The 18,519-nt window shown below is 40.8% G+C and overlaps 1 protein-coding gene across 1 annotated transcript; it reads right to left on the bottom strand.

Annotated features, from left to right (window-relative positions):
* Positions 1-1,556: 1,556 nt before the first annotated feature.
* Positions 1,557-18,071, bottom strand: LOC100769223 (hepatitis A virus cellular receptor 1 homolog). Its single transcript, XM_027424823.1, has 6 exons — positions 18,023-18,071; positions 15,484-15,819; positions 13,393-13,536; positions 4,193-4,214; positions 3,752-3,860; positions 1,557-1,676 (listed from the first exon to the last, which is right to left on the bottom strand). Exons 1-6 carry the CDS (start codon positions 18,069-18,071, stop codon positions 1,557-1,559), a joined length of 780 nt encoding a protein of 259 aa, XP_027280624.1.
* Between the last annotated feature and the right edge of the window lie 448 nt (positions 18,072-18,519).

Raw genomic sequence — 18,519 nt, 5'->3', positions numbered from 1 at the left:
TTGGTAAATCATCATTCACCGATGGAAATGAAGATGTCCAGGTTTATAAATTAGCTGCTGGAGAACAAGCTGAACCTGGACTGTCCAGGCAGCCCGAGACACAAGATCCTAATAATGTTCTCTTCCATGAAGACTGCTATATTGACTTCTGCTCCTTTCTTAGTGTAAGCATCAAGAGATGTTTATATGCACCACTTACTCCTCACCCTCCACTTCCTGTCAAAGACCTCCAGACTCCCAGCAGCCACCCTCCATCAGGGGAGAATAAACAACTTTTTGAACATAATTGTAGATTTTGTTCAATTTCTACTTCCAACTTGTAGACGTTATTTTAATTTTAGCCCAGACTAACCAGGAGCTATAATACTTCTGCTTCAGCAGACTGGATGCTGGGCTTAATGACACATGCCACCAGAGCCAGCTTAAATATGCCTTTTAATAACAAAGTGCTAAAGAATTAATGGGGAACACATGCTTATTCTTATTCCCTATTTGCTGCCCAGCATGTGAAATCAGTCAGTGATGAACTCATGTGTGGTGTCTTGAAAGGACAAGGGCTAATATTCTTACACAGGGAATGGGCTACACAGACAGAAATACCAGGTGCACTCCCACAAACCCTTCAGGAGAGGGCCATGAAGGCCTGAATGCCACCCTCAAAGAACTCGGTTCCAGTATTAGTCATGCAGTTTTCCCTCCAATTTCTTATTTGTCTCTTCTATTAAATTTCTTCTAGAATGTTCAGCTGTATCACTGGGGATAAAACCAGATCCCAAGGCTAGAGGAGAACACACCATAGGTCTTGTAATGGTCTGTTGCCTTCACCTTCCAGATATCAACCCAGTACAAGTTTCATAGTATTTAATTACTTTTTCTTTAAATTTTTATCTCTCTCTCTCTCTCTCTCTCTCTCTCTCTCTCTCTCTCTCTCTCTCTCTCTCACACACACACACACACACACACACACACACACACACACACACACACACACACACACACACACATACTCTCTTTTCTGGCGTATGTCTGTCTGTCTATGTCTGTGTGGGAGTATGTGCACTAGAGTGAAGAATGTAAACCCCATGGCAGGTGGAGTTCCTTGAAGGCAGGCAGAGCAGCTGAGAATCCTTGCTCTGATCCTCTGGCCTGGGAAATACACATTAAAGCTATTGAATTTTACCAAAGGGCTAAATAAGGTAGTGGAAGCACCATCTTGAAAGAAATGTGGGAAGACACCAATAGGCCATGTGAACCAAGCATTTTCCTACTGTCAAATTCTATGCTCAGATGCCCTTCTCTCTAGTCACCACACTGCTTTATATGGCCAGTTTCATAGAATGTGAGGCCAAGCTCTGAGCACTCAGAGGCAGGCATAGGACCTCTTTGCTTTACAGTTAAAGGCCCAGCAGGATCCCTACTGGCTGTGCTTGCTCAGTGAATTTAAAGTGGCTTTGCACCTTGCTGCAGGAGTAGAACATTTTGATGTGCCAAATTCCTTGGTGTTCCTTCACCACAGAGACCCAGACCCATTCCTGACATTGGGAACAGTGGTAAAGCTACTCACTGGCAAAAATCAGGACACTTGCAAGAAGCAGCAGCAACAAGATGGCAATGGAGATTCCAACATAGGTGATTTTAGTGGTGTCCCTCAATGGTATCTTTGTTGGGAAAACTTCCTACAAAAACAGCAGTAAATTAAAGAGACACCAAGAAAGACAAACACAAAACACATCTTAGTCCTTAACCTGAACGATTACCTTTATTGGCTTGTGGTTAGTCTAGAATATGCAATAAATCTAGAATATCCAAATGCCTTGATGCATGTGATCAGGGATCAGCACATACTGAAATAAGCAAGAGACAGGCTTGGCAACAGGTGAGCTTAGCACTAACCTACTAACCCTCACCAGACCCCATGGGATGGGTTTAACTGCAAGTAGGTGGAGGATGAAAAATGAAGTCTGCCTGTGCATGAGCCTCATCTCTGGAGTCACGATCCCAGCTCCTGTGCTTAGTCAGGGAGACCATGGACAAGTTAGTTAAGCTATGTGAGCTCTGACTCTATGTCTTTGAACAATGTGTTCAGTGGGTTCTGGGGAAAGGGATTCTCACATGTTCTTGACAGAAACTGTGGGGAGATATAGTAATGTGTGTTGCTTTTGAGAGAGAGTAGCATGTACCCTAGGCTGGCCTGGCACTCACTAGGTAGCTAATATGATGAACTTCTGATCCTCCTGCTTACAGCTCCTGAGTGCTTGGATCACAGGCGTGTCCACTGTATCCATGTGAACATTTAATTCATAACATTTTCCTGATTATGAATGGCAGCAATGGCCAACTTTTCTCATACATCTTCCCATACATTTTTTTAATTATTTCATGAGATGGAATCCAGAAGTTGATATACAGGCTCAAAATGTATGTAGCCATTGCCAGGCATGGGGGTGCAAACCTGTATTCCCATAAGTTTAGAGGTGAAGCCTGTGTGGTCAGGAGTTCAAAACCTTTCTTATGGTCATAGAGTTTGAGGCCAGCCTAATATCAATGAGACCCTACCTCAAAAAGAAAGAAAAGAAGAAAGAATAGAAAAGAAAAGGAAGGAGAAAAGAAGCCAACCATGGTGGTATACTCCCATAATATCAGTGCTGGGTAAATGGAGGCAGGAGGAACAGGAGTTCAGAATCACCCTCACCTCCATAGCAATTTCAGGTCAGTTATTCTACAATAGACCCAGTCTCAAAAAAGCATGCTAATAAAACAAATGATATCAATATATATGGTGTCTTAGCATTATTAGTTCTAAAAAGCATAAGTCCATTTAGCCCAATATGAGCAGCTCCAATTTGCCTGAAGGTGTTTTTGTTTGTTTGCCAGCTTGCTTGTTTTGTTTCATTTTGTTTGGCTGGAAGGTGTCCTGCCAGAGACCAAAACCAAGAACCCAAGTCCTTGCACATGCTGACAAGGGCTCTCTATATCCAGTCCAGAGTTGCTCCCTCAACAGACACATATTCCTCACAATCTCCTCTCTGGGTTCTTCTTTGACTTTGAACATTGTTTCTTCTGTGCTCCTTACACAAGCAAGCTCCTTAATCCAGAGCTCACTGTAAAACAAGTCTAGAAGAATCCTGCAGAATCAAAGCTGTTTAAGATCTTATTACCTTATTGGGAGGTGTCTGCATGGAAAACATTGCCAGAGGCTCTACATAGATTGGTGAGTCTGTACAGCAATTAACTAGGATGACTGTCTTTATCAGAGCACACGTAATATCCCATTGTAATTAGGTTTCTGGTTGCCTCAACTCTGTCTTGTTGATTCCAGACTTCATGTCTATAATGATAAAAGAAGTCTTCCCTGGTACAATATGTTAATCTTGTTATCCATTCTATTCTCATTGAATTAGCTCATTCTTTTTTATAAATTTTTTAAAAAGGCAGTTTCTCTCTCTTCTTTCTCCTTCTACCTCTCCCCTGCCCATGCTGCATTGCTTTATAAAATATTATTCATTGAGCATCTCTAATGAACTGGCCTACCTGAAATGCAAACACATTTTCTAACAGTCCAAATTTCTTCTTCTTTTGAACTTATTACCATGTATGTACTATTGTCTTCATTTTCCTGGGTTTTCTAGGCTTCTCTGATAGTCGATTGTGTCAGCTTCCCAAGTCCTAACATTAAGAAGTACGCCATGTATGGGTCTTTTTCTTTTTCTTTTCTTCTTTTCTGAGACAAAAGTCTGTGAGCTACACTTACAGGCAAAGTCTTTAAAGACAAGGGAACCTGGTTATGGACACAGGGAGGAATATGCTTACAGTGTGATTGTTCCAAGCGTGGTCTGAAGATGTCACAATGCTGTTCCAATCTGCTCAATAAGAAGGAAAATGAATGATAATTACAAAAGTGATAAATTTTTCCCTACCAGCACCAAAAATATTCACACTACCTTCTATGGTAGCTTGAAAGTTAAACAAGTTGATCTAACACTATAAGCACTCATATCGTCACACTAACTTAACTACTTAGCATTTAGTGAGTTTCCCTAGAGTTGTGCATCTTAACACTTCTGTTCTTGCCTCATGGTAAATAGACATTTTTTTTCTACCTATATTGGAAAAATATACATGCATATGCCCAGGTTTATCTACAAACTGAGGGAAAACAAAGAACTTATTATGGAACAACGAAAGATCTCACCTAATCTGTACTTCCAGATAACCTGAGGATGGCAAATGCACACATAGACACCAAAAGGAATAATCACTCTACTCAGTATGAATAGACTATCATGACATCCAAAGCAGCTGGTGAGTGTTCTCACCTAATATGTCTGGGTGAATTGACCTGGATCAGAATTACACTAGATCACCTATAATGTCACCAACAAGCCAATATATCTTACATGACATGATTCCATTTGTTAGGAGGGTCACAGAAATGCCTTTGGTCTCTAGAATACCAGGGATACAGCTGCAGCAGTGGAGCAGCTCCCAAAGAAGCCCATACTTATGCCCCAGAGTGTCCATTCTTCCATGAGCACACCTATTTGCAATGACCCCGGTACTTAAGAATTATGCTAAGACATCTGTCAGAAAACCAGGTAGAATGCTTATAAGCCTTCTCTTCTATCTTGTTCCCCTAGGCCCAATCCCTTGGTCTCATCCCTGGCACTACAACAAATCACCAGCTGTAGCCTCCCTTGCCCTCTACCCACATCTCCTATGGACCACACAGACCATCCCTTCCTCCTGCCGATCACTGTATCCTAGCCTCCAACACCAACATCCAGTGAATACACCAGTAGTGCAGATGAGTAAAATAGTTGGTTAAAGCCATCACACTCCCTGAAAATCCAGAAAGGAAGCAGAAATCAAGGAACAAAACACCAACCCAACAAAGACAAGCCCAAAAATCAGTACCCACACCTACAATCATCCCTAACCTTGATGCTGAAGTAAAAATATATCAATAAGGCCAGGGCAATATGTCTGCACTAAAGCCCAGCTATCCTACCATAGCAAGCCCTGAATATCCTAACATAGCTGAAGCACAAGAAAAAGACCTTAAAACCAACTATGTGGAGTAGATAGAGGTCCTCAAACAGGAAATGATTAACACGTTAAAGAAATCCAGGAAAACAGAAACAAGTGAAAGAAATGAATAAATCCCCTAAGGAAATCCAAGAAAACACAAACAAAAAGATAAAGAAAACAAATAAAACTGTTTAAGACCTGAAAATAGAAACAATAGAGAAAACACAAGCCAGGCAGTGGTGGCACATGCCTTTAATCCCAGGACTTGGGACACAGAGTGAGTTCGAGGCCAGCCTGAACTATAGAGTGAGTTCCAGGACAGGCTTCAAAGCTACACAGAGAAACCCTGTTGAGGGGTGGGGGATGAAAGAAAAGAAAAGAAAAAAAAACAAAACTGAGCAAATTCTGGTCATAAAATGTAGAAATTAGAACATCTATAGAGGAAAGTTTCATCAAGAGAATACAAGAGATGGAAGACAGAATCTCCGGTATTGGTGATACTAGAAGAAATAGATATGTTGGTCAAAGAAAATGTTAAATCTAAAAAATTCCTGACACAAAACATCCACGAAATCTCAGATGCTGTGAAAAGATCAAACCTAAAAGTAATAGGAATTGAAGAAGGAGAAAAATACCAGATCAAAGGACCAGAAAACACTTTCAACAAAATCATAGATGAAAGATTTCCTGTATAACATAAAGAATGAGATGCCTATAATGTTACAAGAAGCATATAGAACACCAAAAAGATTGGACCAGAGAAGAAAGTCTCCTCAGAACACAATAATCAAAACACTAAATGCACAAAACAAAGAAAGATGTTAAAGGCTACAAGTGGAAAGACCAAGTCACATATATAGGCAGATTTATTAAAATTACACCCGACTTCTCAGTGGAAACTCTAAAAGCCAGAAGGGCTTGGACAGATGTGCTGCAAACTCCAAGAGTCCACAGACGCCAGCCCAGACTACTCTACCCAGCAAAACTTTCAATACACATGGATAGAGAAACAGGATATCCCATGATAAAGCCAGACTTAAACAGTACCTATCTAAAAATCCAGCCCTACAGAAGATGGTAAAGAAAACTCTAAGAAGATTAACTACATCCATAAAAACACAGGGAACAAATAATCTAAGACCAGCAAAATCAAAAGTAGGGAAGCACACACACACACCACCAACAACAAAATAACAGGACTCAACAATCATTGGTCATTGATATCCCTCAATATCAATGGTCTCATTCCCCAATAAAAATATACAGAATGGATGTGAAAACAGGATCCATTCTTCTGTTGTATCCAAGAAACACACCTCAACATCAAGGATAAATCTTACCTCAGAGTAAAGATTTGGAAAAAGATACACCAAGCAAATGGTCCTAACAAACAAGCTTGATGTAGCCATTTTAAAATCTAACAAAACTAATCAAAAGATACAGGGAAAGACACTACATATCATCAAAGGAAAAATCTACAACCATGACAGAATAATTCTTAACATCCTTGGCCCAAACACTTGAGCAACCAAGTTTGTAACACTACTACAGCTTAAATCACATATTGACACTGATAGTGGGAGACTTCAATGCCCTACTCTCACCACTAACTGATGCATAAAAAATGGACCTAATGTATTTACAGAACAGTTCATTCAAACACAAAAGAATATACCTTCTTCTCAGCATCTCATGGAACTGTCTCCAAAACTGACAACATACTCAGACACAAAACAAGTCTCAACAGATAGAAAAAAAATGAAATAACTCCCAGCATCCTATCAGACCATCATAGGCTGAAGATGAATATCAACAACAACAGAAACAATAGGAAGCCCATAAAATCATGGAAACAACAACTGTCTACCGAATGAAAAATGGGGCAAGATAGAAATAAAGAAAGAAATTAAAGGCTTTCTAAAATTCATTGAAAATGAATACACAGCACACTCAAACTTGTGAGATACAATGAAAGCGGTGCTAAGATGAAACTTCATGGCATTAAGGGCCTACATTAAAAAAGAAATTGGAGAGCTCTCATACTTGAAACATAACAGCACACCTGAAAGCTCTAGAACAAAATGAAGTAAGCACACCCAAGAGAAGTAGATGGCAAGGAATAATAAACAGAGGGCTGAAATCAATAAAATAGAAACAAGAGAACAATACAAAGAATCAATGAAACACAGTTGGCACATGAGAAAATCAACAAGATAGACAAACCCTTATCCATACTAACTAAAAGATGGAGAAAGAATACCCAATTTAACAAAACAGAAACAAAAGGGGGGACATAACAACAGATGCTGAGGAAATCCATAGAATCCTAAGGACATACTTTAAAACCTATACTTCACCAAGTTGGAAAATCTAAATGAAATGGATAAATTTCTCAATAGGTACTATTTAACAAAGTTAAACCAAGATCAGAAAAATAATTTAATTAGACTTAAAACCCCTTGTGAAATACAAGCAGTCATCAAAAGTGCCCAAACAAACAAACAAACAAAAAAAAAAGCTGAAGGCCCCATGCTTTTATCTACAATCCGACTAGACTTCAAAGAAGAGCTAACACAAAACTCCTCAAATTAGTCCACAAAATAAAAACATTGCCCAATTCATTTTACCCTGATATCCAAATCACATAAAGAAAGAGAATTACAGACCAATTTCCCTTATGACCACAGATGTAAAACTACTCAATAAAATGCTCGAAAACCAGTTTCTTCATGTGGTCCACTACACCAAATAATCCAATTAAAAAGTGGGACACAGAACTAAATAGAGAATATTCAATAGAGCAACCTAAAATGGCTGAAACACACTTAAGAAAGTTCTCAACATCCCTAGGGAAATCAAAACAAATCTGAGGCATGGGGGCAGGGGAGAGCGAAATGGGAGTAAGAAAGGGGGAGAAGATAGGGGAGAAGAGGACATGGGGGAACAGAAAGGTTGAGTCAGGGGAAGAATTGAGGAAAGCAAAATAAGCGATATCATAATAGAGGGAGCCATTATAGGTTTAAAGAGAAATCTGGCACCAGGGAGATTTCCAGAGATCTACAAGAATGACACCAACTGCCAATCTAAGCAATATTGGAGAGGCTACCTTAAACATCATTCCTCAATAATGAGATTGATGACTACCTTACATGCCTTCCTAGAACCTTAATCCAGTGGTTGATGGAAGCAGAGGTAGACACCCACAGCTTAACACTTAACAGAGCTCCTGGAACCCAGTTGCAGAGATGGAGGAGCGATAAGCAAGGGGGACATGACCTGGCTGGTGAAACCCACAGAAATAGCTGACCTGAACAAGGGAGAGCTCAGGGACCCCAGACTGATAGCTGAGAGGCCAGCATGGGACTGATCCTGACTCCTTGAACATGGATGTCAGTGAGGAGGCCTTGACAATCTATGGGGCCTCAGGTAGTAGACCAGTATTTATCCCTGGCACACAAATGGACATTGGGAGCCCATTCTACATGGAGGGATGCTTTCTCTGGCTGGAAACATGGGGGAGGGCCTAGGCCCTGGCTGGGATGATATGACAGACATTGGAGATCCCCAATGGAGGGCCTCGTACTCCCTGGGGAGCAGAGGGGGATCAGGTAAGGGTTGGGGGGGGAGTTAGTTAGGGCAAGGGAGGAGAGGGAGGTGGGGGGCTGGGATTGACATGTGAAGCAAGCTTGTGACTAATTTTTTAAAAAATTAAAAATAATTAAAAAAAACAACTCTGAGATACCATCTTGCTCCTGTCAGAATGTCAAAAATCAAAGTAACCAATGACAGTTTATGCTGGAGAGGGTGTGAAGAAAGGGGAACACTCCTCCACTGCTGGTGGGAGTGCAAACTCATACAGCCACTTTGGAAATCAGTATGGTGGTTTCTTAGGAAAATGGGAATCATTCTACAACAAGATCCAGCAATTCTACTCTTAGGCATATACCCAAAAGATGCACATTCATACAACCAGGACATCTGTTCAACTATGTTCATAGCAGCATTATTTGTAATAGCTAGAATCTGGATGCAACCTAGATGCCCCTCAACTGAAGAATGGATAAAGAAAATGTGGTACATTTACACAATGGAGTACTACTTAGTGGGAAAAAAATAAAAAACCAATGGAATCTTGAAATTCATAGGCAAATGGATGGAACTAGGAGAAACCATCTTGACTGAGGTAACCCAGTCACAAAAAGACAATCATGGTATGTACTCAGTCATATATGGATTTTAGACATAGAGCAAAGGAGTACCAGCTTACAATCCACACCACCAGAGAAGCTAGGAAACAAGGAGGACCCTAAGAGAGACATAGAGTGTCCCCAAGAGAAGGGGAAAGGTACAAGATCTCCTGAGCTAATTGGGAGTATGGGGGTAGGGGAGAGGGAGCTAGGAGAAAGAGAAGGGGAGAAGAAGAGGAGAGGGGAGGATATGAGAGATCAGGAAGATTGAGTCAGGGGAAGATTAGAGGAGAGCAAGAAAAGAGATACCATAGTAGAGGTAGCCATTAAAGGTTTAAAGAGGAATCTGGCACTGGGAAATGTCCGGAGATCTCCAAGTTTGACCCCAACTAACAATCTAAGCAATGTGGAGAGGCTACCTTAAATGCCCTTCCCCAATAATGAGATTGATGACTACCTTATATGCCATCCTAGAGCCTTCATGCAGCAGCTGATGGAAGCAGAAGCAGATGCCCACAGCTAAACACTGAGCTGAACTCCTGGAATCCAGTTGCAGAGAAGGAGGAGTGATGAGCAAGGGAGTCAAGACCAGACTGGAGAAACCCACAGAATCAGCTGGCCTGAATAAGGGGGAGCTCATGGACCCCAGACTGATAGCAGGGAAACCAGCATGGGACCGATCCAGACCCCCTGAACCTGAGTGTCAGTTAGGAGGCCTGGGCAATCTATGGGGCTGCTGGTAATTGGGGAGGGCTTCCTTAAAAATGACATCATGAAATTTGAAGATAAATGGATGGAGCTAGAAAAAAATTATCCTGAGTGAGGTAGCCAGGTAGCCTAGATTCAGAAAGACAAACATGGTAGTATTCACTTATAAGTGGAATTAGCCATTAAGCAAATAATAACCCAGCTACAATCTGTAGATCCAGAGACGTTAGGTAAAGAGGAAGGGTCTGGGGGTGGGGATGGCACAGGGATCTCCTTGGGAAGGGGAAATAGAATACATTTTATGTGCAGGGACAGGAGAGACAGGGAACAGGTTGTGGGGAGATGGATGGAGGGAAAGAGTGTGGGGAGAGATGACTGGAATTGGGGGGCATTTGAGAGGTGGCATGGAAAGCTAGTGCATTGGAAACTTCCTGGATGCTCTGATGATGATCTAATGAGGACTCCTCATAACGGGGAATATGGAGTCTCAACAATCCATCCCTTGTAGTCAGACAAGCCTTCTATTGTATGGGGCTAGTGAATCTCATTGAAAAACTCTAAACAACCCAGGCTGATGCTAAGAAAAAGTGTCACTCTCTGAAACAACAGCAGTGTCCCATTACCAAGGACAACATCTACACAAATCACTGAACATGGAGAAGTTGAGCTAGTGCCTACATGGCACCTACATGGATCTACTACATTCTAGTCTCTTTGGGGCTAGACAGTACTTTGCAAGCCACTGAAAAGGAAATATGGGCATCAACCCAGCCACAAAACCTTTTACCTACAATCTGTCCTGCCTACAAAATACCCTAGAGAATTATTGGCACACAACTTATGGAAGTAGACAGCAAATGTCTGATTTGACTTATGGCCCACTCCATCAGAAGGAACCCATACCTGACAATGTTTGAGTAACTAAGAACCAAAGACTAGGTAACCCAGAGACCTAGTGTAAAACCAAAAACAACTGGTCTAAAAAACAAAAACTAAGTAAATAAATAAATAAAAATATCAATAAAATGATTCATGTTGATATTCTGCTATAGTATATAGAATAGTATAGTATATAACATATGCTATAGTGTATAGAATATAAACTATTCATAGTTTATTGATTATCCAGTCATCATCAGAGACGTCTCCTCTAGCAGCAGAGAGGGACAGAAACAGACCCACAGCCAACCATTAACTGGAGAGAGAATCTATATTGGAGGTATCCCAACAAATCTCTCCCCTAAGAATTCAAGGAATCCTACAGAAGAGGAGGCAAAAAGATTGTAAGAGTTAGAGGGATGAAGGATACAAGAAAAACATGGTCCTCTGAATAAACAAAGCAAGGAGCACATGAGCTCACAGAGACTGAAGCAGCAAGAATGGTGTCTACCTGGGTCTGCACCAGGTCCTCTGTGTATGTAGAATAGCTATGAGCTTAGTATTTTATGAGACTCCTAACTCTGAAAAGGAGTGGGTCTCTGACTCTTTCACCCTGCTCTTGAAACTGTTTTCCTCCTATTGGGTTGCTATGTCTGACTGCGTTATGGAAGTTTTTGCTTCATCTTACTATATTGTATGAGGTTTTGGGGAGGGTTGGTTTGGTTTGGTTTGGTTTTGGTTTTTTCAAGACAAGGTTTTTCTGTGGCTTTGGAGACTGTCCTGGAACTATCTCTTGTAGACCAGGGTAGTCTCAAACTCACAGAGATCTGCCTGCCTCTGCCTCTGCCTCTGCCTCTGCCTCCTGAGTGCTGGGATTAAAGGCATGTGCCATGACTGCCTGGTGTATATTGTCTTTTATAATTTAAAAACAAAAACAACTATGTTAAAATGTCTCTGAATGAATCTCCAACATTCCATCACATTGACTCTCCCTAAGTTTCTTTTCTTTGAAGAAGCTACATAGCATGGTTTGTCCAGAATGGAAGAACTTGGGGGAATAGAGACCTCTTCAGGCTGCTGTGAGGGGTTGGAACAAAGCTGAACCTCTGCCCCTACCACCTGAAAATGTCAGGTCTGTCTTGTTGCAGAGTGCGCTCCCTTTGCAACATCAGCTTCATCAAGAGCAAGATCTGAGCTTCCCAGGAGTTCAGGAAGGTGAGTACAGTTCCCTGTACAGGTGTAGGATGGCATCACTACCCTCCACCATTGACTAGAGTTCTGTTGTTTGAGGTGAGTGCTGGAATGAAAACAATGTAAGAACCAACAGTTTTGAGAGATTTGAGACTCTTTCTGCCAGCTATTTTTTCACTCTTGATATAGATGAGTTGAACCTAAATTTGTCTTTGGGATGACAAACTTTTCCCCCATCAAAAATAAATTATTCATTAAAATTACATCAAATTCTCATCTGTACTCAATTTGAAGAGTGCACTTTGTGGCATCAATCAAAGCTTAAGCAGTCTAAACTTATTTTTATTTTAAAGTTTGTGGTTTTCTGCCCTTTAGTACACATATTCAGAAGATATAGCTGTGATAATCACATTATGGGCACTTGGATCCTACTCAGATTCTCTTTTAAAGAAGTACTTGCTTTTAACTATTTATCCATATCTCCAGCACAAAAACAAACATTTCAGATCCCTACAGACTATAGAGTTGATGTGTATTTTTATCACTATAAAGAACATCTTTCTGTTTTGCAATTTCCATTCTATATGAATATATTGAAAGATCCTTGAAGTAAGGCATTAGAAAGCATCAATTCCCCCTTTAAAAGGAGACTTAGGGAGTCTTCTTCAATTAGTACTTGAATACAGGACAAACCCTCCAAACATAAATCTGTGCCAGTGATAGGATGCCTGACACTGAAGTTTTTATTGAAAGAACCAATTTCCAATTCAAATGAATATAGATGGACTCTGAGCCACTTTTAGTCTTCATAACTTCTACCATGAACTTCATAACTTGCACCATGAACTTTCACAACAGTTCCTATTACATAAAATAGGGATGAATTGTGGCTATATCAAACACAGTTGTCCTGAGAATTAAATATTGTATTGTAAAGCATGTAGCCACTGTCTGGTGCTTAGAAAACACTAAATGTTAGCTTCAGTGACTATGGCCTGAGCTGCATGGCACAATTTCAGAACTGATGTAATGGGTCCAGAGTCTTCCAACCCCAATCCTAGCTTTCAATCATTCCCTTTTTCTTTACCAGGAAGCCATGCTAAGTTGAGATATCTGGATTCCCACCAACCTCATCAACTACCCTAATGATCCACCTAAGTCTTGCTAATACTGAATCCCCAGAGAATCTCATATAGAGAGATGGGTTTCCTCCATCTTCAAGCTCTCCCACAGCAGAGGGCACACATAAAAAGGCTGGAGAATCACAGATGTCATGAAGTCCTTGTTTGGAACCCGTCTAAGGATCCTTCACCTAGATTGTACTTATGACAGCCTTGTTCTTTATGTCCTACAGCATCCCATGAGAAGGCCTCTGATTGCTGAAACACAAAGTTTTTACCTGGTTTGGGTGTCAGTGTGTCTGATGGTGGTAGAGGAGTAGAGGTAGAGATTCTGGTTGATTTTGGAGCACCTGTGAGTCTTGTTGAAGTAGTTGTGGATGTTGTGATCGTTGTGTGTCCCCTTGGAGGACTTGTTGGAATTTCTGGATTTGGAAATCAACATAAAACAAGGATGAGTCAACAAGAAGGGACAATAGCTTCTGTTGTAGCTCTAGTGAGAGGCTGTCCCCAGAGAGGCTCCTCTCCTGAACCTCTGTACTTTGTCGTTGACCATCCTGGACAGGGCAGAGCAGGGCAATGGAGACAGCTCACCAATAGGAAGCAGCTGCACTGATGACATGGAGATGAGAACAGAGCCCATGTTCCTCAGGACAAACTTTATAAGTGACATGTGTCAGGTCCACAGATCTCTAAACATCTCTGTGAGACTGAGAGGGTATGGGAGACTAGGACTGCTCTCACTGGTGACTGACTTTATCCACAGGCTCATTTTTCTCAATTCTGAGAGAGCACACCATACAGCCCTGCATATTAGATGAGGGATAACTAGGTCCACTGTCCTGTGAGAGATCCCAGGCAAGGCCCAACAAAAGGATTTGCACATTTGGGTAGAGAGTGGACACAGTCATCTATGGTTCCTTCTAATCTGAGAGAAACAGGATGAATATCCCTTAACCAAAAATTCTTGGTTCTCTGAGTTTTAGAATTTGCATATTTCTGAATATTTTATAATATGTGCTTATATATATATATATATATATATATATATATATATATATGAATTGATGTACCACTCATGAGCATATAATTTACATTTGTAGCTTACAGGTAAATTATAAACTCTTGATAATTCTGCATATGAAATTTCACAGTATTGAATGTTTCAGGCAATACCTAAGAGGTTTCAAATCTTGAAGCACTGCAGATTTTGGATTTGGGGATATGACTTAATTTGAAAGCCAGTAGAAATAACTTTCATCCCACTTTTAAAATTAAAGTTATGTGTATTCACTTATTTTTATGGCTTTCTCCTCTCATTCTTTAGTGAATAAAACTCTTAAAAAAAAAAACAAAACAAGCAACTTGCACATTTGAAGCTCCTCATAAGGTATGTAGTGTGTGGGGTGTGTGTGTGTTGTGTGTGTGTGTGTGTGTGTGTGTGTGTGTGTTTATCCTTGTAATTTACCATGGCCAAAGTGTTGAAGTCAGAGGAAAAGTTGAGAGAGTTGTTTCTCACCCTCTACCAAGTAATTGCAAAGATTCAGGTCATCAAGCTTTGTCAAAGGCACCTTTACCCCCTGACCCATCTCACTGGCCCTCAAGTGTCTTTCTTGTAAAGGGCCAAGTAATAAGTGGCTTGGCTCAGGAACCAGAGCATCCATGTTCTAGAGCAAGCACTCATGTCGATCAGCTTAAAAGTCACTACTGACAACACACCAAGGAGTGGGTGTGACTGTGTTGAAATAAAACTATTCACACCAGTGAGTAGATCTATAATAAACCTGACCTGGCCAGCCTATGGTTTGCTGAACCAGTCTAATGTGTGGGAAGAGGCTTGAGCACAATAAAAATACTCGAGGGAGAGTAAACATCTCGGAAGGAGAGAAAAGCAAGCCCGTGAACAATCTAGTCAGAAGATCACTATGAGAACAACCAGGAAAGAATCAACAGCTCAGGAACTTGACTGTTGTTGCTCTAGGGCATTTTGCTCTCAGGTAAATGGGAAAGTCCAAAGGAGATTATGACTACCTAAGACACATGGGGCAATGTCATTAAACAATAATAAAAAGCAGCTGGGTGTTGGTGGCACACGCCTTTAATCCTAGCACTCCAGAGGCAGAGACAGGCAGATCTCTGTGAGTTTGAGACCAGCCTGGTCTACAGAGCAAGTTCCAGGATGGGCTCCAAAGCAATACAGAGAAACGCTGTCTTGAAAAACCAAAAATAAATAAATAAATAAATAAATAAATAAATAAATAAATAAAATGAATAAAAAGCATGTTTATAAGAACCTTAATTTCCTTGTTCTAGGAAAAGAACAAATTAAAAAGAGGACTCGATTCACTTGGAAAGTAACAAGGCTGGCTTACCTGGCTGAACTTGCAGTGAGATGGTCAGTTTCTGTACACCATTCGGGCCCTTCATTTCCACTCGACAGCAGTAGAGACCACTGTCACTCACAGTGACATTCTTAATGGTCAAGGACACATGTCCTTCAAGATTCTGTCCCTTAAGCTGGTAGCGATTGCTTGTCTGATAGTAGATCCTGTGGCCATCAGTCCAGATAAGTGTTTGTCCACATGTATCCCTACATTCCCCTCGGCCCCAACACATGGAGGAGATGCCATTAGGCACTGGATAACTACATGGCAGTGTCACAGGGTGACCAACCACTCCGTGCACTTCTGGGAAGGAAGACACAGCAGCTGTGATATAAAAAGAGAAAGTGGGATTGGAGAAGGAGCACTCATCGTTTGCTTACAATTGAACTTAATTCTTCATTTCTTTCCCATTTTTCCTTTTGGCTCAACTGAGACCTGAACCTGAGGCATAGGGCATGGGAGACATGTGTTCCATCATTATGATCCAGCCCTTCTTTGCATTTTCTTTGTAGACATTTCATAGCTTAATGTTTTCACTATCAACAATTTTCTTCAGAGTGATTATGTAATGGTTATGTGTGTGATAAAGCAACTTACTGCACTGTATTATATTCACACAGTAGCTTTTTAATACTTTTTATTTATTCAGCCCCATTCCTTTTTCTTTTTGAAATAGAAATCACTAGGTAGTTATCACAGGCCTAGAACTCTCTATTTAAATAGGCTAGCCTAAAACCCTTGGATATCCACCTTTAACTCTGCCTTTGACTGCCTAGATTAAAGGTATGCACTACCATGCCTGACTTGTTGGCTCGTTTTCAGATAGTATCTTGCTCTGTAGCCCAGGCTGGCTCATATTTACCATCCTCCTGCCTCAGAATCCTGAGAAATGAGACTTCAAGCATGTACTGCAAACATTAGCTCTAAGTCTTAAAATGCTAAAGCTGCTCTCCCAGAATCTGTGCATGATGATGGGTGCCTGCCAAGCTGGAACTGGAAGGTGAAGTCAGGAAACTAGTGAATTAACAACCAGCCTGGGCTTATGAGCCTCTGCCTCAAACTGACCATAACTCCCCTCAATGCTACTGAAAATGATACCACTCACTTTACCCATCTCTTCTATACAAAGCATAGGTCTTGTTTGCAGCATTATTCATGTAAAGATAGAACTTTACTAGCTTCAACATCAATTTTCAGAATCCCTCTGTTTGCTCATATGGTTTTCATTGATTTTGTGAGACAAGGTCTTCTATGTAACCCTTGCCTATCTTCAGTATTTAGAACTTTGTATGGAGAATTGGCTGCCTGACTTCATGGATTTCCGCCTGACTCTACCTCCCCAGTGCTGGGATTAAAGCAGTGCACATACAGGGCAAGTTCACAATTTACTTTGTAAAATATTCAAGAGGACTGAGACTTTAGGATCAGTCCTAAAAACAAAACAAAAAAATACCTGAGAAAGGATCCCTGCTTATAGGTTGGTAACATTCCAGAATCTGAACAACACTTACTTATAAAGTGCAGTCACATTTGATAATGTTAATCAAGAAATAAACCATTCAGCTTTTAAACCTAAAATAAAATTGGGATATGTGTCTGTTGAGATGATGAACTAAAATCCCTATTTTCAATTGCTTCCATTTAAGGGAGATCTCAGGGCTGAAGATGCAGCTCAAGGGTACCATGCTCACCTCGCCCGTGCCAGCCCAGGAACAAACAGATAAGCAAACAGCATAAAACAGTGAATTGCAAGATTCATTAGCCAGTCACCTGCCTTCAGGGCTAGGCCATGAGTGTAGGACATGGTCTGAGACAGCATGCTCCTAGTTCTGTAAAATGAATGTGTAAGGGGTGTGTAAAGGGACACTCGTCACTTCATTTTACCTAATAATGTTTTTAGGATCACAAACATAATACACATTATAATAAAATTATAGAAATGTCTGGTGAGACTTAACAACCTTCCACAATTCCGAGAGGTTAGATTGTAAAGTCAGAATACGTACCAGATGAAGGAGGTCACACCTATAATTTCAGCTCTTGGGAGATAGGGACAGGAGGAGCAGAAGTTTGAGATTATACTTAGCTGTCTATTATGTCTGGGGTCAGCCAATGCTATCTTGTACTCTGTCTCAAAAATTTAATATGCAATTCAATACTTTCTCCTGTATCACGGAGTGTTTTCAGTTACCATTTCTAATTAAGTAATTGCAGATGAGGGATTTTAAGAACAGATAGGACAAATGAAGATTAGGTTACCCTTGTATGTCCTTTCTTCAGCTCTCATGCATTAACTACAACATGCATGTACTGTACCCACCCTTACATGGATGTAACATGCATGTACACATATTCACCACTTACCTGACAGTCTTGTGGGTATTATTTTTTTAATTCAGATATGTTAAGAAATTTCTTTAGATCTACAATTTCATCCTGGCTTTGTGCTGCAATACAGACTCCAGAGAACCTATTTTTCTTCTGAAGCTCCATCCTCCTCGCCCTCCCCAGATCACCTCTCACTTACCTGGGAGAAGGAGTAACAGGACTGATATGAGGACTTGAGTATGCCTCATGGTGTTGACCTGAATGAACAATGACAAGGCACTCTGGTTGGCAGTCACTCACCACACTGTATCTGAGAAGGTCTCATCATGAATGTATGATCAAATAGACCTCTCTGCTAAGACCCCCTCTCTTCCCAAACAGCCTCTTCTTCCTGGTCCTTCCCCACATAATAGTCATCAGTCTCACTCCTGGTCTTGGCACAAGTAAGACAGCAAACAGAAAAAACTTGAAGGTAGAGATAAGAGTGTGTTTCCTTGGTGAAACCCTAAGCAAGGATGAATCTTCTAATGGCAGTGTACTTGCACTCTGGTGAACTAGTGGCCATTTCTGCTCAGGAGCCACAGTGGTTGATCACTAAGCCTCGATCAAGTTCATTATTAGCAAGATGGACTGAGAAGAATGGAGGTGTTGTGTCTAAGCACATTGCCCATACAGGTCAAAAACAAGGATTTTGAA

This window comes from Cricetulus griseus, chromosome 7 (assembly GCF_003668045.3).
Source record: "Cricetulus griseus strain 17A/GY chromosome 7, alternate assembly CriGri-PICRH-1.0, whole genome shotgun sequence".
In the NCBI taxonomy this organism is placed as follows: domain Eukaryota; kingdom Metazoa; phylum Chordata; class Mammalia; order Rodentia; family Cricetidae; genus Cricetulus; species Cricetulus griseus.
This window is presented reverse-complemented; position numbering and strand designations above follow the sequence as displayed.

What these genes read in the sequence shown, in the direction of transcription:
- LOC100769223 (XM_027424823.1), bottom strand. Translation starts at nt 18,071, where the DNA reads ATGAGGCATACTCAAGTCCTCATATCAGTCCTGTTACTCCTTCTCCCA. An exon ending in CACACTGACACCCAAACCAG is followed by an intron (nt 4,215 to 13,392) that starts GTAAAAACTTTG and finishes TGCCATCCTCAG; the next exon opens with GTTATCTGGAAGTACAGATT. An exon ending in TGTCTTTAAAGACTTTGCCT is followed by an intron (nt 1,677 to 3,751) that starts GTAAGTGTAGCT and finishes CTGTTTTTGTAG; the next exon opens with GAAGTTTTCCCAACAAAGAT.